The sequence below is a fragment of the Lepidochelys kempii genome, chromosome 19, assembly GCF_965140285.1.
Source record: "Lepidochelys kempii isolate rLepKem1 chromosome 19, rLepKem1.hap1, whole genome shotgun sequence".
Classification (NCBI taxonomy): Eukaryota; Metazoa; Chordata; order Testudines; family Cheloniidae; genus Lepidochelys; species Lepidochelys kempii.
Window position 1 is genome coordinate 9761685 of NC_136398.1, and position 24926 is coordinate 9786610.

The window sequence follows — 24926 nt, forward strand, 5'->3', positions numbered from 1 at the left end:
TGAGCGTTGGCCTGCTAAACCCAGGGTTGTGAGCTCAATCCTTGAGGGGGCCGTTTAGGGATCGGGGGCAAAAATTGGGGATTGGCCCTGCTTTGAGCAGGGGGTTGGACGAGATGACCTCCTGAGGTCTCTTCCAACCCTGAGGTCCTATGAGTCTGTGTGCCATCCTAGGAGACGCACTGCTCCAGCAGGCATTCCTCCCCAGCTCGACACTCACCCTGTGCCCACAGGATGGCTCATGGGACAGCTGCATGCTGTTCTGTGTATAGGCTTTTCTGAGCCTCAGGTATGTCAGAGGGTTAATCTTCACAACCCACCCCAGGGAAGCAATACTTTCCCCACAGTACAGATGATAACTCTGAGGCACACAGAGGGAAAGCAACTTGCCCAAGGTCATGCCGCACACCAGAACCCAGATCACCTCTGGTCTGGTCCTGTGCTTTAAGCATTAAGAATTGCCAACTCTTGCAGTGTTCTTGAAAGTCTCACAATTTCGTTAAACAAAATACAGAGATTCCAGCCCTCGTGATTGTGGAGAAAAGATGAACCCTAAAAAGCTACAAAACCAGAATGCAAATAAAAAGGATGCAAAATTTATTGTTCTAAAACTCCCATGATTTTTAAGTCAGTCTCATGATTTTGGGTGGCCTGACTCATGATTTATGAATGTAGGGGTTGGCAATGCTTTTTTGTTGCTATTGTTCCATTTCCCCACATCTCCCACCAGTAAGTGTCAGATTTTACTCATGAGCTTTAACTTAGAAATTATTCTTTTTTAGAATCTGTTAAAAAAACCCCACTGCTGACAGTTTTCAACTTTATGAACTGATCATTCAAGGTTTATGTCAATGGATTTGCACTCCCTCCCTTATCCACAAACAGATCCGTGAGGGTCATGAAGATACCTTTTTAGTTGTATTTTCATAGTTTTTTCTCCCTCTCACTTTTTTTTTTTTGACTGTTTCTTTCTTCCTGTGTTCCTTCTCTGATCCACACAGCTTGTTTTGTCTGTGTAACATTTGAAAAACTCTATAAACAAAGGTTTCAGAGTAGCAGCCGTGTTCGTCTGTATTCACAAAAAGAAAAGGGATGCATCCGATGAAGTGAGCTGTAGCTCACGAAAGCTTATGCTCAAATAAATTTGTTAGTCTCTAAGGTGCCACAAGTGCTCCTTTTCTTTTTTCTATAAACAAAATCTTTGAAATATCCAAGACAGCTGTTTGGTTGTCATCATGCCATTTCTGGGGAACCCTTCTCTGACGTATTTTTTGGGAAAAGATCTTCCATTGAAGCTATGCCAACAACTGACAACAGCTCAGGATCTGGCCTGCTGAATTTGAAACATGTGCTGAGAATTACCCTTTCACGGTCTGGTAACCTCCACCAACAGACTTTCATTTCAACTCTTCTGCTGACGGAAACCGTCAACAAAGATCTAAAACAGCTAAAGCACTAGCTTCTGCATTTTCTGTTTCTTTCAGATATTGTATGTTAAATCTTTCCCTTTCCAGAATCTGATACATTTCATACGCACAAAAAGAAAAGGAGGACTTGTGGCACCTTAGAGACTAACCAATTTATTAGAGCATAAGCTTTCGTGAGCTACAGCTCACTTCATCAGATGCATATCGTGGAAACTGCAGCAGACTTTATATATACACAGAGAATATGAACCAATACCTCCTCCCACCCCACTGTCCTGCTGGTAATAGCTTATCTAAAGTGATCATCAGGTGGGCCATTTCCAGCACAAATCCAGGTTTTCTCACCCTCCACCCCCCCAAACCCCACCAGCAGGACAGTGGGGTGGGAGGAGGTATTGGTTCATATTCTCTGTGTATATATAAAGTCTGCTGCAGTTTCCACGATATGCATCTGATGAAGTGAGCTGTAGCTCACGAAAGCTTATGCTCTAATAAATTGGTTAGTCTCTAAGGTGCCACAAGTCCTCCTTTTCTTTTTGCGAATACAGACTAACACGGCTGCTACTCTGAAACCTGCCATACGCACAAAGAAATCCAGTGGGTGCGTTTTATCTGAAATATTTTGGTCAGTTACTTTTTTCAAGCTGCCTTAAAAAGGCACAAAACAGGCTGGGCCTAATTCTTCTTTCTTGGACAAGTGTGACTCGGGAGTAAATCCACCTAAGTCAGTGGAGTTACCCTGGTGTAAAACTGGTGAAACTGGTGTAAACTCAGGATGAAGCTTATTGGCTTTGAATAGATATTACTGACATTTAAAAGGAAATGTTATTATGCTCTGTCTAATCTCATCTGTCATCTTTCTAGATAATGATGCTCCTTCCCGTGGTACCTGTAGCTCAGTACAACAGTCCAAATTCATGAGTTAGGAAATGCTTTTCGTCATGAGCAAGCTTCAAAATATACTTTTAAATGTTTTTAAGAGAGATGGGGCTGAACTATCCCTCACCCCAGATCAAAGCACCACTGAACGTTGTGGGGTCGCAGTTTGGATCTGAATTTTCCAGTTGAATCTATTTCTACTTTTCGGTTGAAAAATAAGAGGCTTAGTTAACAAACCGGAAATTCAGGCCAGTTTAGCTGAAAGTTTGGCTGATGTTTGCAAACATCCCAGTGAGCCTGAGCTGATTTATGATTTTAGGAGAAAACGGCAAAACTCTCATTTTGTCACCTGAGGCCTAGGAGATAGGTGGCAGTTTTGAAGGTTTTGAGGTTTCTAGAAAAATTTGAGCATGAGAGTGGGGGAATCAACACTTAAGTGTAGATTCACCCCCATCCTCTCCAAGCCATTGTCAGCCCCATGTGGCCCTGTGCTTTGGGAACCATGCACTTCCTGAAATGTAGGGAAAAGAAAAGACTGACAAACTGGCCTGAAGAGCCTTGTGATCTGGGATCCCTGCAGAACCCCCGTCCCAGATGCGAAACTCTTCTGTTGCTCCTTCTTGCAGTATCAAGAGAGCACAGTTACCAACTTTCACGCAGTAAATAAGCACCCTGACTTTCATAATAAGCCAAAAATCAAGCTAATCCCATTTCAAAACAAGGCCAAAACAAGCCAATCCCTAAGAACCCCAACACTCTATGTGTCTAGATCCCCACAGCGTGCAATCTGGGACTGTGGTAGGCCCACTGTGCACCCCAACTCTCTTCCCCCCTTATCCCTGGCTTGCCGTCCCTTGCCTCTGCTTGCTGGGAGCCGATCAGAAAAAAGAAGCAACAAGCTACAACAAGCTACAGGCCAAACAAGCAAAAAGCTACAAACCGAAAACTAGCCCAATTTCTGCGGTTTTTTCAAGGGTTTGGCATATCTGCAAGAGAGTCAACCCAAGCCCTCCAGATGCCCAAAGCCTCTTAACCAGCCCCCTGATAAGCACCACCACCACGCTCCACAGAAACAAACCCAACTAGCTGCCAGTCACCTCTCCAAATCCAGATGTGCAAGTTCGGAATGTCCGCTTGAGCCACTGGTACATGAACCCCATGGCTAGTTTTAATTTTGGTTGATGAATTGCCCATGCTGAGAAGCTGTGATTTTATTAATGCTACTATCCTGGTTTTGGGAAGGGGGGGATATTGGGGGTGTCATGATCAGAAAATAAATGTTTTAAATTTTAAACATTGTAACGGTAAATCCACTCTGAACAGCAGCCCAAGTAAGGCATGTCAGGGAGGCTGCAAGGGGTTTGATTGGTGAGAGCTCTCTGCTTCTCAACAGGCAAACTTAAAGCTTCTGTTTCTGTTCTGGTGTGGGCAGAAGAGGACGCTTCCTTGCACACGTTGCATCTCACTCATAGAGGTTTAACATGAAGACTGTCCTGCTTGTCACTGCTCTTCTCTTGATGACTTTAACCTCTGCTGAAACGGTAAGACCAGCCCAAATGGTTCAGGTGGAGACCAAATTCCACCAAAACCATAATTGGGTCAGCTGAGCCCTGATCAGCTAAATGGGGCTGGGTGCTGGGGCAACTGACCCGTGTCCATTTGTCTCTGTCATCCTATTTTATTTTATCTTTTTAATCTATGTTTTACCTTAATCTAATTCAATCTGGTTTTTACACCATGCTCACCCCCATAGTATATGAGCATCACATGAGTTTTAAAAAGACATTTTATTTACCAGTATTGTTTATATCTTAATTTCTCTCCTTCCAACCCCACCCATAGATGTTACTTATTATTTGTCTTACCATAGCACTTAATGCTTTGCCCATTGTGCTAGGTGCGGTACAAATAATCATTTATCTATGGTATGTCTCTGTCCCTCATTACCGTAGCATCTGAGTGTCTCATCATCTTTGAAGTGAATCATCTGATGAATCATCCGATGAAATGAGCTGTAGCTCACAAAAGCTTATGCTCAGATAAATTTGTTAGTCTCTAAGGTGCCACAAGTCCTCCTTTTCTTTTTGCGAATACAGACTAACACGGCTGCTACTCTGAAACCTGTCACCATCTTTAACGTATTTATCCTCACAACACCCCAGTGAGGTGCTTTTATCCCCATATCAATCCCCAATCTCTCCCTTTGCCGGCCCCCTGCATCTGTAAACTAAACAATCCCAGGCCTTTCAATCTCTCCTCACAAGGAGGGAGGTCTTTCCAGCTATCTAAGTAATTTTTGTCTCCGGTCTCTAGACCCACTCTGTTCACGTATCTTTCTAGAGATAGGGTGGCCCACCCTCCATGTCACCCATCAATTTTGCCACCTCCTTGCTCAACCCCTTCTCCAGATCATTCGTAACTAAGTTAAACTGTGACCTCCCAGAGCCCGGATCTATTAATTTTTCAGGCATGCCGTGAAGCCCATGTCTTCTGGTAGGCTGTTAAGGAGGTTGGGGGTTTATAGGCAGAGGGGCTGAGCAGGGGCTCATGTTACAGCTGAATAAAAGGATCGGTGTTTTTCTTTGGTGGGAGAATCTTTCAATGGTATTTGAATTAGTGGAAATTTCAAATGAAATACTGTATGGCTCCATGTGAGATATTTAACGATCAGTTTAAAATGCTGAGAGGTGCCTAGAGGGGTGACTAGGCAGTGGATAAACTGAATAAATCAACAGGCTGCAATGCAAATCCCTGTATTTGCAGGTGTAGACAGTGACTAATCAAAAATAATAATACAGATTTGGGCTCAGCTGCTCATTTCGTCTAAGGCCCCCCCAATCCTGTAATTTTTTGCACGTTGACAGATCCCTGCAGCCTCCCAGAGCCCCGCTGACTTCATGGAATATCAGAGTTGGAAGGGACCTCAGGAGATCATCTTGTCCAACCCCCTGCTCAAAGCAGGACCAATCCTCAATTTTTGCCTCAGATCCCTACATGGCCCCCGCAAGGATTGAACTCATAACCCTGGGTTTAGCAGGCCAATGCTCAAACCACTGAGCCATCCCTCCATGCGGGTGCAAGCCTCCACCCACCCTTTGTAAATTGCGGGATTGGAGTCTTATTGTCTATGCAAGTAGGTCGGGGAGGGCAAACTACAGCTCGCAAGCCACAGCATGCGGCTCGGCCCTGCTCCAGCACTCCAGCTGGGGCGCTGGTGTGACGAAGCGGGACTGTTCTTAATGTTTCCTCTGAATAGTGTAGGGGTGCCTCAGTTTCCCCTATGCAGTTCTTAAGTATCTAGGTGGTGGGATAAGGGTGTATGATCGTTGCAGAGCCCTAGAGGGCAGGTTTGTGCAGGGATCTGGACACAGAGAATGGCCAACACCCTGTTTCCTGGCAACTGATGGCCTGGCTCTTTCCTCCTGCAAGGTGAGAGCTAAAGGGTTGGGGAACAAAGGAATCAGGTGCCCTCCTGGCCCGGGAAAGGGACAAAGCCCAGAGGAGCGGGGGCTGGAGAGTGAGTCAGTTTGGGGCTGGCTGGGGACATGGAGTGAAGTGCAGACGTGGTTGTCTGGCTCACTGCCCCCCAAAATGGACCCAGCTGAGGGGTCCTGTTCTCTGCACCTACAAGCTCTGTTTTAGACCATGTTCCTGTCGTCTAATAAACCTTCTGTTTTACTGGCTGGCTGAGAGTCACGTCTGACTGCGGAGTTGGGAGGCAGGATCTTCTAGCTTCCCCAGGAGCCCGCCTGGGCGGACTCGCTGTGGGAAGCACACGGAGGGGCAGAGGATGCCGAATGCTCCGAGGTCAGACCCAGGAAGGTGGAAGCTGTGTGAGCTGTGTGTCCTGAAGACAGGGTGCTCACAGAAAGGAGACTTCCCCAGAGTCCTGACTGGCTTCCTGGGGAGCAGTTCCAGAGCATCGCCCGGGGACTTCGTGACAGTTGGGTTGGGGGCCGGACCACGCGGCTCTGCCCCACTCTGGTCGGGGCGCTGGGTCAGGGGCTGCATCATGCAGCTCAGTCCCACTCCAGCCGGGGCACTGGGTCGGGGGCCGCACGTGGCTCCTGGAAGCCGCGGAATGGTCCCGCTCCGGCTCCTGTGCACTCCAATGGTAGCCAGAGAAGGGACATGGCACTGATTCCGGGAGCCGCGTGAGCTAAGCGCTGCTCGGAGCCTGCAACCCTCGAGCCTCTCCCCAACCCCCTGCCCCAGCTGTGATCCCCCTCCCGCTCTCCAAACCCCCAGCCGGAACCTGCACCCCTTCCTGCACCCCTGCCTCAGCCATGATCTCCCTCCCGTCCTCCGAACCCCTCAGTCCCAGCCCGGAGCACCCTCCTACACCCCAAACTCCTCATCCCCAGCCTCACCCCAGAGCCCATACTCCCTCCCGCATCTCAACCCCAATTTTGTGAGCATTCATGGCCTGCCACACAATTTCTATTCCCCGATGTGGCCCTCGGGCCAAAAAGTTTGCCCACCCCTATGCTAGGCTCTCCAGTAGTGGGACCAGATGAGTACCTAAGAGAAATAGAGTTCATACTCCAGGACATAAGTCTGCCATTAACTAATGGGGGTTCAGAAGAAACTTTCTCTATGGACGACCTGCCTACGGCAGGGTTTCTTGCACCTTCCTCTGAAGCAGCTGGGACTGGCCACTGTTAGAGCCTTGGCTAAATTGCCCCTAGTCTGATAGAGTCAGGTAGTTTTGATGTTCCTCCTTGGAAAAAGCAGGCCCTTCCTTTCCCACTGTTTTCCCCGTGCTCGGGTTCCTCTCGGTGTGATATTTTCCCTGCAGCTGAGCTCATCATTCCCAGCCTGCCTCAGTGAGGTGGGAGCAGGGGGAGCTGAACTAGATGGCCTCCTAAGGTCTCTTCCAGCCCTGCTTTTTTATGATCACTGGGTCTCTTCCCATGTCATGGTCTAGTTCCACAGCCATTGCTGTTGCCGGAGTTCCCCCTGACCTCTGGGTGGCAGGTACATGGGTTCCTCGTCCACCGCCTCCCCCACTTTCCAAGAGTGTTTCGCTAGACGAGATACGAGAACAAACACCACGTGACAGATGGTAATCATGTCACTCACTGTACTGCTAGGAGGCGCTCAGGCATGCATGGAATAAGAACCTACAGAGAATAATACATACAAATAATGGGACAAAATGAAGAAAGAACTAAATTATTTTCCAGTTGCATTGGTGAAAATCTAGAGGGGCTCCAGAGAGGGTGCCCAATGACTTGCTCCAGGTTTACAACAACGTAACAAAAAGGAGAAACTGTCTCAGAAAAGATAAGCGAGGCTCCCATGTAGTGGGCTGGTCTGACAGGGAAGTGGTAGAAGTTCCTACAACCGAATCGCTGCAGAGTAGATGGGGCAAAGCTCCTGAGTGATCCAGCAGGTCTCTCCTATTTCTCCTTTCTCTAGTTTGCTCTTCTCTGTCTGTTGATGACCTCTCTTGCTTCTCTCTGGATTTCCTCTGCAGTCAGGCGCACTGTGGGTGTGCAAAAGGAGAACTGCTACATAACAGGAAGCTGGTTTCAGGGCTGGAATTGTTTTATGCACTGGAAACCACAGCCTTGAGGTCTTGGCTGCACAGTGTTGGAGGCTTGCAGGTCCTCAACAAGATATCTGCTCTGCTGGTTGGGACAGAGGACGCTTCTCGAGCCAAACTGGCCCAACTAGAATTCTGCTGGGACACGTTCTAGCCGCAGAGAGAGCAGGGTGGGTCTAGGCAGCATGACTTAGACTGAGCACATGGCTAGAATGGGGGGAGTTCTGAGCCCCTCACAGACACTTGGTAGCATTGAGAACGTCACTTCCCCTGTGTGCCTTAATTCCATCCTCTGTGAAACAGGGATAATGACACTTATGTACCTATGGTGAGGACTGATTGCTTACAGATTGTAAAGCAGCAGAATGAGGAGAGGGAGATACTGAGGATTCTTTAACACTGTCCCTTAGGGAAGGGTGGGACCTGAGAACGGTGGTACTCTGCCCGCAGCCTCAGACTACATCCCTCACCAAGGGAACTGTATGTCTCTGCTACATGACATCCCAGAGTCACAACCTGAGGCTGGCTTTTAAAATGGTACGGATGCTGTTATGACCATTAATAACACGTGCAAGGTGAGATCAGGATAAACGAGACTCATGCTTCAAAACGTAAGCTGGTTGCCCGGTGGGGTCAGGAAGGAGCTCCCACCACTGCCTATGCAGCATTGCACAATTGCTCAGGTTTGTTAAGGTTCTTTATCCCTTTCTCTGAAGTGTCAGGCACTGCTCAGGGCCAGAGGCGGGATACTGGGTTATGAGGACCAATCGGTTAGAGCCATTATGGCAAATCCCACATTCATATTGTGACGGGGCAAGGCCAGATGGCTATGGAAAAGTAGTGGGAGATAGATATATTAGCTCCAGGCTAAACAAATCCATGGTACCAGGATAAGTGAAATGGCAGCTGCTCCAGGTCAATTAAGACACCTGGGGCCAATGAAGAACTTTCCAGAAGGCAGGGAGAAGGCTACGTTGATTGGGACAGCTGAAGCCAATCAGGGGCTGGCTGAAACTAGTTAAAAGCCTCCCAGTTAGTCAGGTGGGTGTGCATGTCAGGAGCTGTGGGAGGAAGTTGTGCTGTTGGAGAGGCTGAGTAGTACACACCATATCAGGCACAAGGAAGGAGACCCTGAGGTAAGGGTGAAGTGGAGCTTGAGAAAGTGAGGGCTGCTGTGGGGGAATTGTACATGTCATGTTTCTAAAAGGTCAGCTACCATAGTTGATGCTATTAGGGTCCCTGGGCTGGAGCCCGGAGTAGAGGGTGGGTCCGGGCTCCCCCTCCGACCTTTGCCCCCTGATTAATCACTGAGACTGGGAGACAACAGAAACTGTGCAAGGAAGGATAACTTCTCCTCACCTCCCTCGCTGGCTTATGATGAAAATGGCTCAGTAGACTGTGGCCCTTGTCTCTAGAGAGAGAAGGGCTACGTGGAGGGTCACAGTGAGCCTCTGAGGCTAGCAAAATCCTCCAGGAAACACGGGACCCATGGAGGCAAGGACAGAGCTTTGTCACAATATCTTGATCTGAATGAGGAAGGCCCAGTATCCTCACAGCTATTCAGCATGGGACTGCCTGGGAATGACACAGGGCCACTGCCTTACTCTAATAGCCTTTCTGATTGCTCTTCCAGGGAACACCCACTGTGACAAGTAAACCGAACCAGGAAAATCCCAGACAGAGCCTGGGCACACCCTGCTGTGTGCCACCTTCTCTTTTGCTGGTGTCTGCCTTGGCAGCAGTTTACCTCCTCCAAGCAAAATGAGCCCCCTGCACTTCACTCCCCAGAGAGATGTCAACGCTGCCTTCTGCCTGCCACCATCTCAGCCTCTCTGCTGAGCCTGCCAATCTATGCTGAGCCTGCCAACCCTGCTGCAGCCTGCCAATCCGCGTAACCCAGCCAGCATTATGGCTCCAGCTGAAGTCTTCCCGCAACACACCCACTGCGCCCTTTTCTTCGCAGCCATCGGCTTCTTTCCTTGTTTCCCATCAGAGCCATTCATTCCACCAACTGCGATGGAATCCCGGCAGCAGAGTCCAGCTTTGCATGGAGCTTCCCATTAGAATCGCATTGGATAGGCAGATGCATGTCTCACCGCAACACCTGAGGAGCCTTGCCATTGATTGACCAGCTCCTGTGCAGAATGGGCCTCTCCAAAGAGACAGAGATTGCAACAAGAGTGTTTTGTTGCATGCTTGTGTATGTATTGCACTAATCTGAAGTTCCCGAGGACTAGCCACTGGAAGACAGAGATCAACTCCTGGTGCTGAGACATCCCACCCAGCAGTGGGCAGCAATCCCCATTCCATGAAGACATGTTCTGATGCTTTGAGAAATTAATGTCAATATAAATGCTTTGAGGTCTTTCTGATCCCTGCAGAGTGGCAGCCAGCTCAACCTAATAAAATGAAAGACAAGCTTTCTTACTGCCGAGTGTGTGTCATCATCTTCTTTTGAATCAAAGCTGAATCAAATTCCTCTAGACCAGTTGTTTTTAAACTTTTAGGCTGAGTTCCCCTTTCCAAATAATGTCATACCCCACATACCCCTACCTGAGATAGGGTCGTACTATTCCTATGGTTAGATTGCTAAATCTTACGAAATAAAATGCATTGTCCACCATTACAGGATTTTTCTCACATACCCCCTGACGAGAACTCGTGTACCCCTAGGAGTCTGCGTACCCCAGTTTGAAAACCACTGCTCTAGACACACAGGGCCAGAGATGTAGCTGAGGTCACTCTGAGTTCAGTGAAATTACAGCAGGTATGAATTTGGCCTGAGCGTTCTTCAGTTGCCCATTTCACCCTCACATAAATACCCTCTGGACATGGTGACAGTGCAAACCCAGACAGAGAGGCTAAAACCTTATCTACACATAACCTTGCGCCAATCTACTTAAAATCAGTTTCAAAACCAAGCTAGTTAAGCACAGACAACCCCTTATACGGCCACACATATCAGTTTAAAGCTGGGTAGAGCGGCTTATTTACACCTGTACCTTTACTGGTGCATGCTAGAGCAATACAAGCCAGACTTAAATGAATTATCCACACAGGGCTTGTACTCATGTAACTAAACTGGTTTAAAATCACACCTTTAGTTAAACTTGTGTGCCCTTGTGTGAAGACCAGGGCTCGGCACATTGTTGCTCCTCTCCCGGCCCTTTGGAATAGAGAACACTGAAAAAGCAACTTAGACTGAAGATCACATGAGAGGGGAAAGGGACGTTGGACCGGTGGGCTAAGGAAACATTCAAAGCTTGTCTACACACAACCTGTATCACATTAATACTCCCTAGCTCCTCTGTCCAAGGCCCGTGCTTTCATCTGTTAGGCAACTCTGCCTAATGTTTAGTTCATCTGCTTCCCTCCATCCCTGTGTGTACCTCGCTAAACTGGTTTAAGAATGACTTATTGTGGTTTAGCTTAAATTTGATTCCAAATCAATGTACGCTAAGCCAAAACAAGCCACACTTTTCAGTGGAAGAAGTGTGTCCGCCCAGGGGCTGTCCCAGTTCAGCGAATCGGTTTCAACCCATACCTTTAGGGAAACCAGCACAACTTTCTCACCTAGACGTGGCCAAAAGAGAGCCTTTCAAGGTACAGTAGTTTAATTAAAGCAGTATAAGTTTTGTACGTAAAACATCTCTAAATCCCTGCCTGGACTGCAGAAACATGGAATGGGACGCTGCCTGCCTTACAGGCGGGCCCGAAACAAACCCAGCTCCAAACACCCCTGTCTGTGAGAACAGTTCAGCCCTGGCTTTCCATCAGCCGTCTGCAGCGTGGGCTCATCTTTAGTTTGCAAGAGGATGGTGCTGACACCCACTGCCCTCCTAAATACAGCGTTTCCTATGTAAGGACTGCATACAAGCAGTGTGTGAAAAGTTGCAACACAGCTTGAGCGGCCTCAGGCCACTAAAATAGACTGGGGTTTCCTGGCTGCAAAGTGTAACAATGGCTCTCTCATCCCAGGGCTCAGCACACTGGGGGGCGAGGGGGGGGGGTAATGTTCTCAAGCCATTCATCAAGGCCAACTTTACCCCACACCAACCATGGGCGTTTTAAAAGTATTTCCACACACACACACACACACCCCCAGTTTAGTTGCTGCGGGTTTGGGTGCACAAGGAGGCCAAGATCCCTGCCCTAGGAGCCCGGAGCACTGCGTTTGGGCTGACGCTGTATCTGCCTAGGTCCTCCTATCATGTGGATCCCTCTGGTATTAGCATATGGCGTGTGGTTAGGAGAGGCCCCCCCTCACCATATGCCAGGTGTCTGGGGCGCTGTGTTTGCACTTGCAGAGGATGGGCTGAGGCCCGCACACCAGAGAGAAGCTTGATGACCCGTTGAGTCTCCAAACTATTAAAATCAATTCACAGCTCACTTGAAATCTAGCATAAGCTAGGGACTGAACAGTGACCCAGGATCACCTCACTGACCGTTGAGAGTCCGAGCTCCTCGCAAGATGAGGCCACCCATCTACAGCGAAACAGGGAAGCCGGCATTTAAGAACCTGTTAGCTCATCATCTCAGGGATTTAAATGGCTTCTGCTGTTCAGCTTGGTGCTGGGCTGTGCACTCAAGTCCATTCACATGCCTCAGAGTTTAGGGCCAGACCTTCGACTGGTGTAAATCAGCACAGCTGTACTGAGCTACGCTGATTTACACCAGCTGAGGGTCTGGCTCGTAGGGACTGCACAGGGGCAATATTGCAGCTAACAAATGAAACTCCCTTCCCAGCCCCATAGCACCCACACTGTGCTGTGCACACCTCTTTCCTGTCGCCCCCCAGATCCACAGCACTATTGCACAACATGCTTAGTGAACAAAGAGTGGCCTCTAGAGGTCACGAGGGAGTACAGCAGCCATAAAGAAACTACACATCAAGGGCTTGTCTCCACGAGCCAGGTGCCTTAACTTCAGCTAAATTTGTTAGTCTCTAAGGTGCCACAAGTCCTCCTTTTCTTTTAACTTCAGCTGTGATTTTACCCCGATACTGTGAAGCTGGTGCAAAAGGCTGTGTAGACACTCTTATTTCAGTTGGCAAGTGGCTTATTTTGATCTCACCCTGATCGATTTAAGCTAAACCAAAGGAGGCCTGGTTAAAACGAAATGAGTGTCCACACAGCCTTTGAACGAAGTCAGTTTAAAAATCACATCTTTACTTAGACTGGTGCAACTCTGCAAATAGACCTGTCCTAGAACGGGTTAGCTTGGAGAGTGATCAGGAAATGTACGAGTGTAGCTAGAGCAGAATTCAGCCCCAAAATTCAGATCTGGGTCCAGATGTGGAACAGCCCAGAGCTCCAGCTCCAATAGGAGTCAGGAAGGGTGGATTTGGCTCACCTCTAGTGGTAATAATGCTGATGATGGAGGTGAGAATTCTGCATTAATACAATAAAACAGGGCAGGAGAGGATTATTCTACAACCCAGCCCATCCAGGATTGTAGCCCTACACTTTGTCTTAAAAGCTGCTGCTTTCTTTTCGGTGTTCTTCTAACCCAAGAATGAGCGTTTATTTATTAACTCAACAAGCATCCATTGCCCTAAGAATAAACTCTACCCATCTCTGGGGGCAGGGGGGAAACGTACTCATGCGACTGCGTGTAATACTTTCCCTTCCACCGTGCTTGTCTGCTCTGTTTCTAATCGTAAAGTAAAATGGGGATACTGCTACTGCCCTCCTTTATAAAGTGCTTTGAGATCTACTGATGAAAAGCACTATAGAAGAGCTAGGTATCAGTATTATTGTTATAGATAAAGTGAAATTTTATACAAGCATAGAAATTAAAGGTGGAAAAGACCCTCCCCCACCCCATGCAGTCCATCTCTCTCCTGGTTACTGCAGGATTGTGCTCTGCGGGCCTTTTCTAGTGCTTTGTGTGGCCCAGAGCATGAATGTATATGAAAGAGAGAGTGTGTGTTTGTATAATACAAGTGCAGTCTTGAGCAGCGAAAGCCACAGATCCGCACCTGAAGTTGGGACAGTACATTCAGGAATTGCACAGGTCCAGGGAGACTGAAGTTGGAGTCAGTGAAGGTTGTAGCAGTCAGGCTCAATGTCTAAGGCTGGTGATGCAGGTTTCGGTGCAGACCAGCTGAATGAAGATGCTACTCCAATGACGGTGAAGGAGACTGCACTGCAGCCTGTTGTGGGTTGGAGGTCGAAGCTTCATCAGAGATCTGCTGTGAGGTTCTACTACGTGACATGCTAGAGGGCGAGTCAATATCACCTGATGTGGGGACGGCAACTAAACAAGTGCCGGGCAACAGCCAAGTCACTGAAGAGACTAGGGTCATTCAAGGAGCTCGGCCAGAACTACTGAATGGGACAGAGAGGCGTCACCCTGAGCAAAATCTGAGACTTCCTCAGAGCTTCATATGACACACAGACGCCTTATTGACAGGTGGGCTTATTCTCTACACTTAATAAACAGTGTTCAGAGGAGAGCACATGCAGGCTAATAAACAGCACCCTGGAAGCACTGGTTAGTGCTCAGCATAGGAGCAGGAAAGCAGATTTTTATTCCTAGCTCTGTCTGTTGTGGGACCTTGGGGAAGACATTTCACCTCTGTACAGCTCAGTTGCCCCAAATGTAAATTGGGAGCTACTAACCCCATAGGGGATGGTGAGGCTTAGTTCATTAATGTTTATAAAGTGCTTTAAGATGCTCAGCTAGGAAATACTCCCCAGTGATGGATGCTAGCTGGAAATGCAACAAATGATGTACCCTGCAATTGCCACTCTGGACACAAGAGGGCGTGCGCGGCGGCTGCTCCCATGTTGTTAAGGTGTGCAGCTGGTTGTGTGCAGTGATCCCTCCCTTGTGTGAAAGGCCCAAGTGCAGTGGTTCTCAAACTTTTGTATTGGTGACCCCTTTCACACAGCTAGCATCTGAGTGCAACCCCCCTTATAAATTAAAAAACACATCTTTTTATATTTAACACTATTATAAATGCTGAAGGCGAAGCGGGGTTTGGGATGGAGGCTGACAGCTCGCGACCCCCCCAAGTAATAACCCCCAGTTTGAGAACCCCTGCCGTAGTGTCTCACGTCCATCCATTGAGCAGCATCTCAGAGACCAGCTCAACGAGTGTGTTAGCGTGCGACTGGTGATACAAACCGAGCACCCAGTCGGAGAGCTGGTGTTAGAAAAGGGATCGTATCTGACACACACATAAATACAGGGGCTTAGGAAGCCATGACAGGGCAGGAGTCTGTGTTTCAGTCTTTGGCGTACAGCCCAAATCAGCCACACCAGAACCGGTTCGGCACCAAATGGCCCATTGCACGGCACTCACGTGTGCACACGGGTACCACATGGCACTTCACAGGTGATTCACTATAGTTCAGGTAGGTCCTGATGAGCCCCTGAATGCTGAAACAGGACAGCCAGTGCCACCTCCACTCCCAGGCAATCCCTGGAATTGACGAAGGGTTGAACTGGAGTAGTCACAACCCTAGAATGGCCAGCGGGCAGAGGAGAGGCTGCAGAGACATGTGCCTGTCCAGGCTCCATTCCAGGGCAGGGGATACTTTCTGGTAGCAGCACCCCTGAACCAGTTTGCAAGGAACCCTGATAACCCAGAAAGACCGTGGGAAGAGCTGGGGGCACTTGGTGGCACCTCCAACAGGATCCAGGCCTGAATGTAAGCTCTTAGAGCACTTGTATGTCCCAGATCTGCGTGGATCTTTCCTCAGCCACGTCCCAGAGGATGGCGTGATCTCGGTCATACAATCTGCCCCCTGCATGGAGAGAGGGGAGAGTCTGATGGGGAAAAGATAGGAGGTATTTTCTCTCTCCCTCTTCCCCGCCCTCTCCTCCACCCCCTGCCAATCTCCCAGCTAGGACCCAGTGCTTTTAGTCACTATTTACAGGAGCTGAGAAATCGCCTCTTTGGTAGCTTAGTGCCCTTATTTTGCCCCTTGGGCTCTGCCACTCGGCCATGTAGCCTCTCCTCTGACCAGTCTCCAATGGGGAAGTAAAAAGCCACGGGTTTTCCCGCTCTGCCCCGCCTTTCGAAGAAACAATTTTCCACCCAAAAACCTTCGTAGCACTGAAATGATCCATCCCCATTGGGCAGGGCTGTCTCTGCCACAGCCAAAGCCCAGAGATTTTGGGAGTGGAATTGAGGACCTGAGAAAGTGCCCTCCTTCCCCCCCTGAATTCAGACGGTGGGCAGGCCCAAGCCTCACCTTTCACATCCAGGATCATGTCCTCAAACATCTGGCTACAGATCCGCCCAAAAGAATCGATTCTCCAGGTCTGGCGGGGAACTCGGCTCTCAGCCCACAGCACCACCTTGGCGCCTTTCCCGGCCAGACCAATCACCTGCAGGCTCATGGTGGGGGCAACCTGAAACCGGCAACAGCCAAACCAGTCAGCCCCTCTGCTACCTCCCATGCCCAGCTCAGGCCTTCCAAGCTCAGACTTGCCATGGCCGTAAGGGACAGATAAAGTCCAGTGCAAAGTGCCAGGGACATTCCTCCCTGCGATATCAAGTGAGGAACCGATGAAGGGGGGACGTCAGTGCTGGGGGAGCCTTTTTCCAGTGGCACACACTGCTCTCTGCTGGCTGCCCCACACCCCAATGGGCTGGGGAGTAACCCCAGAAACTGAGTACGCAGGTGTGAGTCCTGCCTGGCATGGATCCATTGCAACACACCTCCCTGGGGAGCCATGATCCAGGGGGACCAGCCCCAAACAATCCCTCCAGCTCTGGCGGTTCGGGTGGGGGAATAGTTGAGAAATTAACAAGGTTGCCACGGTAACCACTCACAGCTGTATGCACATACAGCAGGGATTGAACCTGGGGATTGAACCTGGGTCGTGGGGTGTGGATCTGGGGTTCTGCTTTGGGCCCATCTCAAGCAGCCTATGACCCATGCAATCCAGGGCTGGTGACATCCCCATGAGTCCCCCCCCTGAGTCTCCAGTCACCCACACGCAGGGGCCAGTCCTGACCTGGTTTTTGATGAGCCCCTCCTCGTAGTACCAGATGGAGCTGCTCTGGTCACTCAGGTCCAAGACCACCACGCGTCCTGCTTTCATGTCCTCAACGTCATCTGGGACAGAGAGGAAGAACTGCAGCTCCGCGTTTTTTATCCGGAAGTAGATCCGTCTCTGGAAGGAGACAAACCATGAGCTTCTGCTGCCCCATTTCACAGCATCACTCACAATGGCCACCCTCCTTCTGGTACAGAGCAGCAATTACATGGCTTGGGTCTGTTCATAAGTGAGTATAAAGAGCTGGCTAGTGTAAGGAGAAGCCGGCTAGTGGCCCTGTGCACCACTGCCCTCTACTGGATTGAATCAGAACTGCTCCAAAATGTGTCATAAGCTCCATACTACTAACAGCTAATGGAAATCCTCCTTTAGCTCGAGGGGGAAAGTGCTCGGCTTTAGGAGCAGGAAGAGCTGAGTTTTATTCCTGCAGTTGCTATGAAGTTCTGACCATGGCATACACCATATAGAATAAGTGTATTGCCCCGTCCCTTCCTCTTGCAGCTCCAGATGTCCTCAGCACCAGCTGATCAAATCCCCAGACTAGTGCACATCCGTCTACTCCAGCTTGAGTGCAGATGTACCCTTGGCCAAGCCTTCCTATACCAGCTCTATCCACTGAGTGTAACTCGGAATCTCCAGCAAACCCCACTGAATTCCCACTGTGTCCCAGTAAATCCCAGGACATCTTCATGCACTCCCAGTAATCTAAGCACATGCTCTCAGTCCCCTGGGCTCCTGGCCCAGACAGAGAGGGAACAGCCCTCTGGCAAAGTTGTCAGCTCAGTAGGAACAGGGTGGGTTGTGCTGGTGACACATGGCTGTTAGCATCACTTCTGTTACTCCCCCGTTGAGAAGGTGGGCTAGGAAAGAGCAGGGGACTCCCTGTCAGTTTTCCCCTGCTTCCAGCACATATAGCAGTAAGGGAAGTTTGGTGCCCAGCACTCACCTGCCTGATGGGGTAGAGGGAGCCTATGTGCTGAAGCCCGCTGTAGGTCAGCCAGTTGGTGATCTCTGTAGAGTCCAGCAGCCACTGGCGGCCTCGGAAGTTGCTGTGTTCACACAGCACCCATCTGGGGGGAGGGGAGAGGGAGCAAAGACATTCTGTTACCTTCCCCGTGCGGAAGAATGCTCCAAAGAGTGCACAGGCCCGGAGGGGTGTCGCCCTAGTGCAGGGGTTCTCAAACTTAATTGAACCACGATCCCCTTCTGACAACAGAAATGACTGCACCACCCCAGGAGAGGGGGCCGAAGCCTGAGCCCTGCTACCCCGAGCAGGGGTGCCAAAGCCGAAGCCCAAGGGCTTCAGCTCTGGGCAAGGAGCCTGTATCCTGAGCCCTGACACCCAGGGTGCCCTCGGGCTCAGGCTTCAGCCCTGGGCGGTGGGGCTCAGGCTTCAGCTTCAGCCCCAGGCCCCAGCAAGTCTAAGCCAGCCCTGGCGACCCCATTAAAACAGAGTTGCGACCCACTTTGGGGTCCCGACCCACAGTTTGAGAACCACTGCTCTAGAGACCCCACCAAACTCTATGCTCAATTGGGAAGCAGCGTGGATAGCAAGGGACTCGGAGTCAGGACTCTTGGTTTTTCTCCCCAGCTCTTAGAGGGAGCACGGTCTAACTGTTACAGGAGGGGATTAGAAATCAGGGCTCCTGGGTCCAATTACGAGATCGGTGTGTGACCTGGGGCAAGAAGCTCAACTTCCCTATTACGAGCTATTTTTCTATAACTAAATGCACGGATTGACAGCAGCAAAATCTGCACTCAGCACCCGGCCTCTGGGAGCTAAGCTTGTTTGAAAAGGGGTCTCCAGGAATATTTCATCCCACCTTTAATTCAAGGCCAGCCTGCTCTGAGTTAACACCCAGAGGGTGTTACCTGGGGAAATGTCCAGGCTTGTGTGTTTCAAGTTATTCTTTAACCTTCATGTTCTTCCACAACTGGGGCAGGGCTGAGCCACCTGGGAGTGTTTGTCAACCTGTTATTTGGGCCTGGAAGCTGCACAGCCTGGCTTCCTGCCAGCCCGGGGGCGGAGCCAAAACACACCTGCGTAGCTGACGGTCTGATTGGCTGGCATCCCAGTGGGGTCAGATGGGGAGAAGCAAACAGAACGGGTCTGTGCGGGTTCTGGCTCTGGGGAGGAGCCACAGAGGGGGTGCTGAGTCCTTTCCCACAGCACATTGTGAAGGGGAGACCTGGGAGAGGCTTCCCCAGCCTGGCTGGCCTGGGGCAGCGGTGACCAGGCTCATAGTGTCAGCTGTGGGCTGGGCTCTGGCACAGGTTGGGTCTGACTGTCCAGGGCTCAGGAGCTGGTCACAGCCGTCAGGAGGGAGGCAGGGCTTTCCCCGCGGCTCTGAGCGTCGTGTGGAGTGGTTCCCTCAGCATCTGGATACTTCCCTCTATGTGACACGGGTCCAAAGAGAATCACTATCGGTCACTGTCCTGGGTACGTGTCAGGCATCACAGAAAGGTGGCTACCGTTCCCTATTGCTGTGGGGTGACGGAAATCCGAGGTGGGTCACGACTGAGCAGTACTCAGGACGTGTTGTGGGGTACGGTACTGCTGGTTGTGATGGATGCACACCCAGTGGGCGGAAGGTCACTGCTGGGCACTCTTCCTGGTTTATCCAGATGGATCACTATTTCTGGATGTCAGAGGGGGCCCCTGGGAGGTCGCTGGCCCCTATTCTTGGTGTATGCCAGGGGAAGTTCGTTCACTTACATCCCGCCTTTCACGCGCACAGACAGCACGTGGTTATTGAAGCCCTCGGCCTGCAGGCTCCGCACTTCGCTGGTCAGCTCTATCTCCTTCCCTTCAAAACGCTCCAGCCCATGCAGGAAGATCGAGGGCTCCGAGAAAAACTGCAGGGAAAGGGGAAAGGGATGGAAGCAGCGAAGGGGCAGGATGGGGCAGGCAGGGAGGATACACATGGCGATACGCAGGCAAAGCCAAGAAACTGCTAAGGGGGATGAGGAGGCAGCATTGGGATTTGAAATACTTACAATTGGGACCTTCTTCAGTGACCGGGTGACCGTGGACGAGACGCAGCCCATGGCGGTGAGCGTCGGATACTCGCCATCCGATAGAACGTGCTGTTCCCCCTTGAACTCCCAGCCGTCATAGAGAATCCAGCTGGAAGTGAGATGCACCCACAGGAATGATTCTGTCCCCAGGGGCCTTCGGGGCAGGCAGGGGACTGGGGTGCAGGCTCCCTGGGCTCTTCCCAAACCCTCCTCCACACTTATGTACCAGTGAGAGGAACTCCCTGCAGCCCCCTCCAAACACAGGGAACCTCACCCCCTCCTCCCCACCTCTTCCCCAGCATACAGCCCTGCCATGCCTCTATCAAACCTGCAAGACACCTGCCTTCCTCCTGAACCTACCAGCCCCCAGGTCCTTCCTCCTGGGAACTGGCAGTCCCCTGCAACTCCCGTCCAGATCCTCCCCACCCCAACCCTCAAGAGCTCACGTGCTTCCCAGCCCACTTGCCAAACACACAGGGCCCATCCCCACAAATCCAGAACTGAAGACCCTGCTCTTCAACTCCCCAAAGAGCCTGCTGGGGCACAGCCCCTAGGGGTTCCTGGCATGATCTCCCATGTTCCCAATCACTCCGTCAGAGCTCTGGGAGGTTCGTGCGGCCGCCAGCATTTCAACGCCAGCTCAGCAGCCCCTGCTTAGTAAATATGGCGCGTGGCTCAGAGCATGTGCGGCAGCTCTGGCTGGCCTGATGGACGCGTTACCTGCCTCCGTGGACCCTGCAGGACTGGGGAGTGAAGGCCTCTGGCAGGGACACCTGATCGTCCTCAAAGGAGATGTGATCACCGAGGTAATTGGGATCTGAGAACAGCTGGATCTGGAGAAACCCAGGAGTGAAACTGAATGAACTGGGCCAGCAGGGCACGGGGTCGGGGCTGGGGGAGTGTTAATGGAGATGGGACCCAGGGAGGGATACATGCGACTTCTCCAGCAGGCAGCTCGTGGCACCTCGCGAGGCGGCATCCCCCAGCAGCTCAAGCTCGTGCGTCCAACCCAGCACCGAGCTGGCAGAGGCCACAGTGATCTTAACACCCCCACCAAACCAGCATCCGCTCCCAATGACATCCCAGCACCCAGACCCCAGGGGATGGGCCTGTCAGAAAGGAGAGAGACAAATTACAACCCCACTCCACAGGATCCCACCTCTTACCCTGGAGACAATATGCAGACTGTGCTCCCTGACCTGGAAGAAAACAAGCCACACCTGTTACTGTCTCACCCCGCCTGCACCAGGGGCTAATAACCCACAGCGGTGAGCACTGCACTCAGATGGGGCCTCAGCAACGCCCATTAACATCTCCCACCACCTGCACCAGGAGCACATGCCCCACACCAGTTCCCTTCACGCCCCAAGGGGGCTTCCCATGGTGTGCTGCAGAGCAAAGGGCCCCGATTTGGAGCAACTTTGTCCCCACACCAAGCACGGGAGGGTCAATACTCCCTGCGCTGGGTGTATTGCCCCGGGGCCATCTCCCCTGGCTGGCGCTCCCTGTACAGCAGGAAGGCGGATGGCAACAGAGAATCAAGCCCAAAGAACACTGATTGAAGGACTTCTTTTTTTAACACCCCTTGGCCACAGGGCAAGGGCAAGGGCAAGGCAGGGTGCGACTCTTTTGCCCAGAGGGGCAGGCAATTGGGGTGATGTGGGCTCCCTCACAGGGGGCAGGTGTATGGGGAGACACAGGGCTCCCTCACCTGGAGGACAGGTTGCACTGAGGAGATCCGGCTGTCACTGGCTCCCCAGTCTTCGCAGTTCCGATACACTCCTTTCTCCAGGATGTACTGCTCGCCTGAGAAGTTCGTGTTCTCATAGGCCACCCACCTGGCCAGAGAAATGGAACAGGGTGACTTAGACACCCATCCAGCTCTTAATGCACCCTGCCAATCATGCAGTGTTGCACGTGGGGGAGTATTACTTCCTTACCCCAGTGGTGATCAGCCCTGAAGCATGTGGATTCCTACCCCAGTCCTTAGCACAAATGTTCCTGCTGGTCACTAAGTTACCCAGCACTGGATTTGCCAAGACCCTAAACTCCTTTCCCCTCTTCTATATTGAAGCTGTCTCCCTTGTTCCCTGATACAGCACTGTCCCCGCCGCCCCCGCACCCGCAGCCCACAGTGCAGCCTCACCCCGCCCTTCCCCAGGGCTCTCACACTCCACTCAGCACGTGGATGGACTGGGTTGTGATTCCATAGCTGGCCAGCTCCACGTCGGGCAGCGCTTCGCTTAGCTCCACACTGGGCCCATCCTGGAAGTCCTTGGCCTCAAAGAGCACCAGCGCCGGGTCTGAGAAGTCCTGTGGGAAGAGGGGAACTCTCTCTCAGTCTTTCTGTCTGCCTGACTCCCTCCTCGGTGTGTCACTGCTTGGCGGTGGGTGCCACTGGGCCACGGCAGGCTCCCTCCACAAACACAACCTGGGTCCCTAGTGGTGCTGGATGCGGCAGGTGATGGAGAATAGGATAACCACTAAGTCACCGGTTCAAATCCAGCCTGAACCGTTGTTACCGGCTGGTGCCGTGTATGTAATGAGTTTGGTGGGTCTTCTGAGTCCCACTGGGACAGGTGTCCACAGCACAAAAGCTACTGGCACTGCTTGGCACCTTTCTGGACAGTGGTCTCAGAGAGGGCAAGGGCTGGATAGATAAAGGCGCTGAACTCCCCTGGCACTCTGACTTCGGCTGAGGCATGTGGGCGGGCAGTGTGGGAGAGCCGGCCCTGCCCAGGCTGGCGTGGGTAAAGGAGGTGGCAATCCAGCCGTCTGCTGTCAAACACCCTGCCGGCCCCGCAGCTTGCTCCTCTCACCGTCCGGATCAGCCGTAAGGACACCAGCTCGTCGTTGTAGCCGCCCCACTGTGTCCAGTCATGGTATTCGCCTTCCTCCAGCAGATACTGGTGGCCCCGGAACCCCTCCTTCTCGTAGCCGACCCAGCTGAGGGAACGGAGACAGACAAGCAGTCAGTTCCGTCACGCACCTTCTGGGCCCACATTCACCCCCAGGCTATTGAGATGCTTCTCCTATTGCTAGGGGCACTCCTTTCCCCTTTGTGTATGGGGGCACCTCACCCAGAACAGCTCCTGGGCTTGGAGACCCCGGTCTCCTTCACCTTGGACTTTGGCCACCAGAGCACTTTACAATGACGACAATCTCACCCTCTGGTCTCTGCAGTTCCTCCATACACTCACCAGCCCCCCAGGATGCGCAGAGACCCCATTGTGGACATCACAGGGCCCTGGCTGTTCTCCTGCTTCTTCAGAGCATAGATGTCTCGGTTCACTTCGCAGCTGTGGCCCTGGAAACATGCCTTCTCATAGATCACTGCCTGGAGAGACACAGGAATCACATGGCGATTGTGGAACCTCAGATCCAGACCTAGTGACTCCTGCTGGGGTAGGTCGGGACTGGAGTAGCTGGGAACTCCCCCACAGCCAGTGCTCCTGCCCCATTCCCTACAGCGCCCCCTACTGGAAGAGGCTGGAGTTGCGGGAGCACTGCCACAGCCAGTCTTCTGACACCATGCTCTATAGTCACTCCTCCTAGCAACAGCTGGGAGTGGGTTGTGAGCAGTCCCTCAGCCCATCTCTTGGAGTGATCCCCAACAGCACCTCCTGATGGGAGTGGCTGGTTCCGCAGCAGCTGTGAGCACTCTGGACACCCTTCCCTTTGCGAACTGATCCTTTCACCTGATCAGTTTTAGGGCCCTGGCTCAGCAAGTCCCTTCCTCTCTTACCTTGGGCTCCCCAGGTTTCTCTACAGCAGGGCAGCCCTGAAACAAGAGGAAACCAGAATGAGAGCTCAGAGAATTGCCCAGCAGAGAGCAAGAGAGTGAAGCAGGCCACAGATGCAAGGCTCAAACCAGACAAGCTAAGGGCTTGGGGCTCAAAAGCTACTGAAGTCAAATCAGGCTGATTTATAGTCTTGTAAGGAAGGATGGGGCTGTGTGTGAGCTTCAGCTTGTCTTCTGGCTTGATGAGACACCTGCCATGTGCAGCCCTGGGGATTCAGAGTGTTCCTGCTTCGTTCCAGTCTCCACAGTGCACTGGCCATTTCACTAGGTCCCAGACACCTTTCCAAAAACGCAGCTCAGGACAAACCATCTCCGTCAGGGGAGGTTCAAATTCCAACGGTGGTCGCCATCTTTTATAAGATATGCTTGATCCTGATACAAGGCTGTCTAACATTTTGTGAGAAACCAGTCACTACTTTTGCACCATTCTATCTGAGAAGGGACAGAGTGATTAGCTGGTAGCACCCCCCAATGGGAGGGTGGGAGGCACCAGTGCCAAGCACTCACCAGTTTAATAGGATGCATAGAGCAGACGGAAGGGTCCTTCGCACCCCAGGCTTTTAAATTGGGATACCCGCCAGGTTCCAAAACATAGGGGTCGTCATCAAAGAAGGGTCTGGAGTAAATCAGCCACCTGGAGGACAGCGAGAAAACAATTAGATATGGACAAGCCATGGGCCTGACCCATTGCTCTATGAACAAAATGTGAGTCTTTCCACTGACTTCAAAGGTCATTGGATCGGGCTCCTTCTCTGGTTTACGTCTCCCCTGCAATTCCCTGTGTTGCACTGGGAAGCCAAAGCAGGAAGAGAGGAACCCCCACCCCCAGATCCCAGCATCACAGTATGCATGTCTTACAGGCCAGAGTGGACAATGATGGAAGAGGCCTTCAAGGGCTGGCCACAGATCCGGGTGTCTTCTGAGGAATCCGTGAACCTCACTTTTGTGCCTTCTCCATTCTCCTCAGTAAACAAACTGATCTCGGGGATCCGATAATCCTGCAACAGGAGACAGCAGCCTGCTAGCCAGCAGGGACTAAAGTACCCTTCATCTCTCCCCGAGCTTGTGCTAAGAACCACCCCAGGGAAACCTATCCCGGCCTCCAATCAAATGCCAGCTGCTTCACTAATTTAGATCCCAAAAGACAAGTTAAGATCAACTTCCATCAAGGGCTTTTTCTCAGGTTGTGGAGAAGGAGTTCGATGACATTTTAGATTCTCTTCCAAATGGACCCAAAAGC

At 51.4% G+C, this 24926-nt stretch overlaps 1 protein-coding gene and 1 long non-coding RNA gene across 2 annotated transcripts in view; one reads left to right on the plus strand and one right to left on the minus strand.

Moving 5' to 3' along the window:
• The first annotated feature begins 3669 nt into the window (after positions 1 to 3669).
• Positions 3670 to 10278, plus strand: LOC140900467 (uncharacterized). Its single transcript, XR_012155643.2, has 2 exons — positions 3670 to 3844; positions 9485 to 10278. It is a non-coding gene; the product is annotated as an uncharacterized LOC140900467 (long non-coding RNA).
• A 3366-nt stretch (positions 10279 to 13644) lies between these two features.
• The window catches only part of CRYBG2 (crystallin beta-gamma domain containing 2), a 33786-nt gene continuing 22504 nt past the window's right edge, over positions 13645 to 24926 (minus strand). Inside the window, exons 8-22 of the mRNA XM_073317733.2 lie at positions 24545 to 24684; positions 24194 to 24320; positions 23630 to 23665; positions 23085 to 23221; positions 22704 to 22830; positions 22055 to 22197; positions 21596 to 21722; positions 21051 to 21083; positions 20605 to 20717; positions 19864 to 19993; positions 19583 to 19722; positions 17813 to 17936; positions 16825 to 16983; positions 16056 to 16215; positions 13645 to 15605 (exon numbers count right to left, since the gene is read on the minus strand). Coding sequence (XP_073173834.2) covers positions 15517 to 15605; positions 16056 to 16215; positions 16825 to 16983; positions 17813 to 17936; positions 19583 to 19722; positions 19864 to 19993; positions 20605 to 20717; positions 21051 to 21083; positions 21596 to 21722; positions 22055 to 22197; positions 22704 to 22830; positions 23085 to 23221; positions 23630 to 23665; positions 24194 to 24320; positions 24545 to 24684 — 1785 coding nt within the window. The 3' untranslated portion in view covers positions 13645 to 15516. The remainder of the gene's footprint in view (positions 15606 to 16055; positions 16216 to 16824; positions 16984 to 17812; positions 17937 to 19582; positions 19723 to 19863; positions 19994 to 20604; positions 20718 to 21050; positions 21084 to 21595; positions 21723 to 22054; positions 22198 to 22703; positions 22831 to 23084; positions 23222 to 23629; positions 23666 to 24193; positions 24321 to 24544; positions 24685 to 24926) is intronic.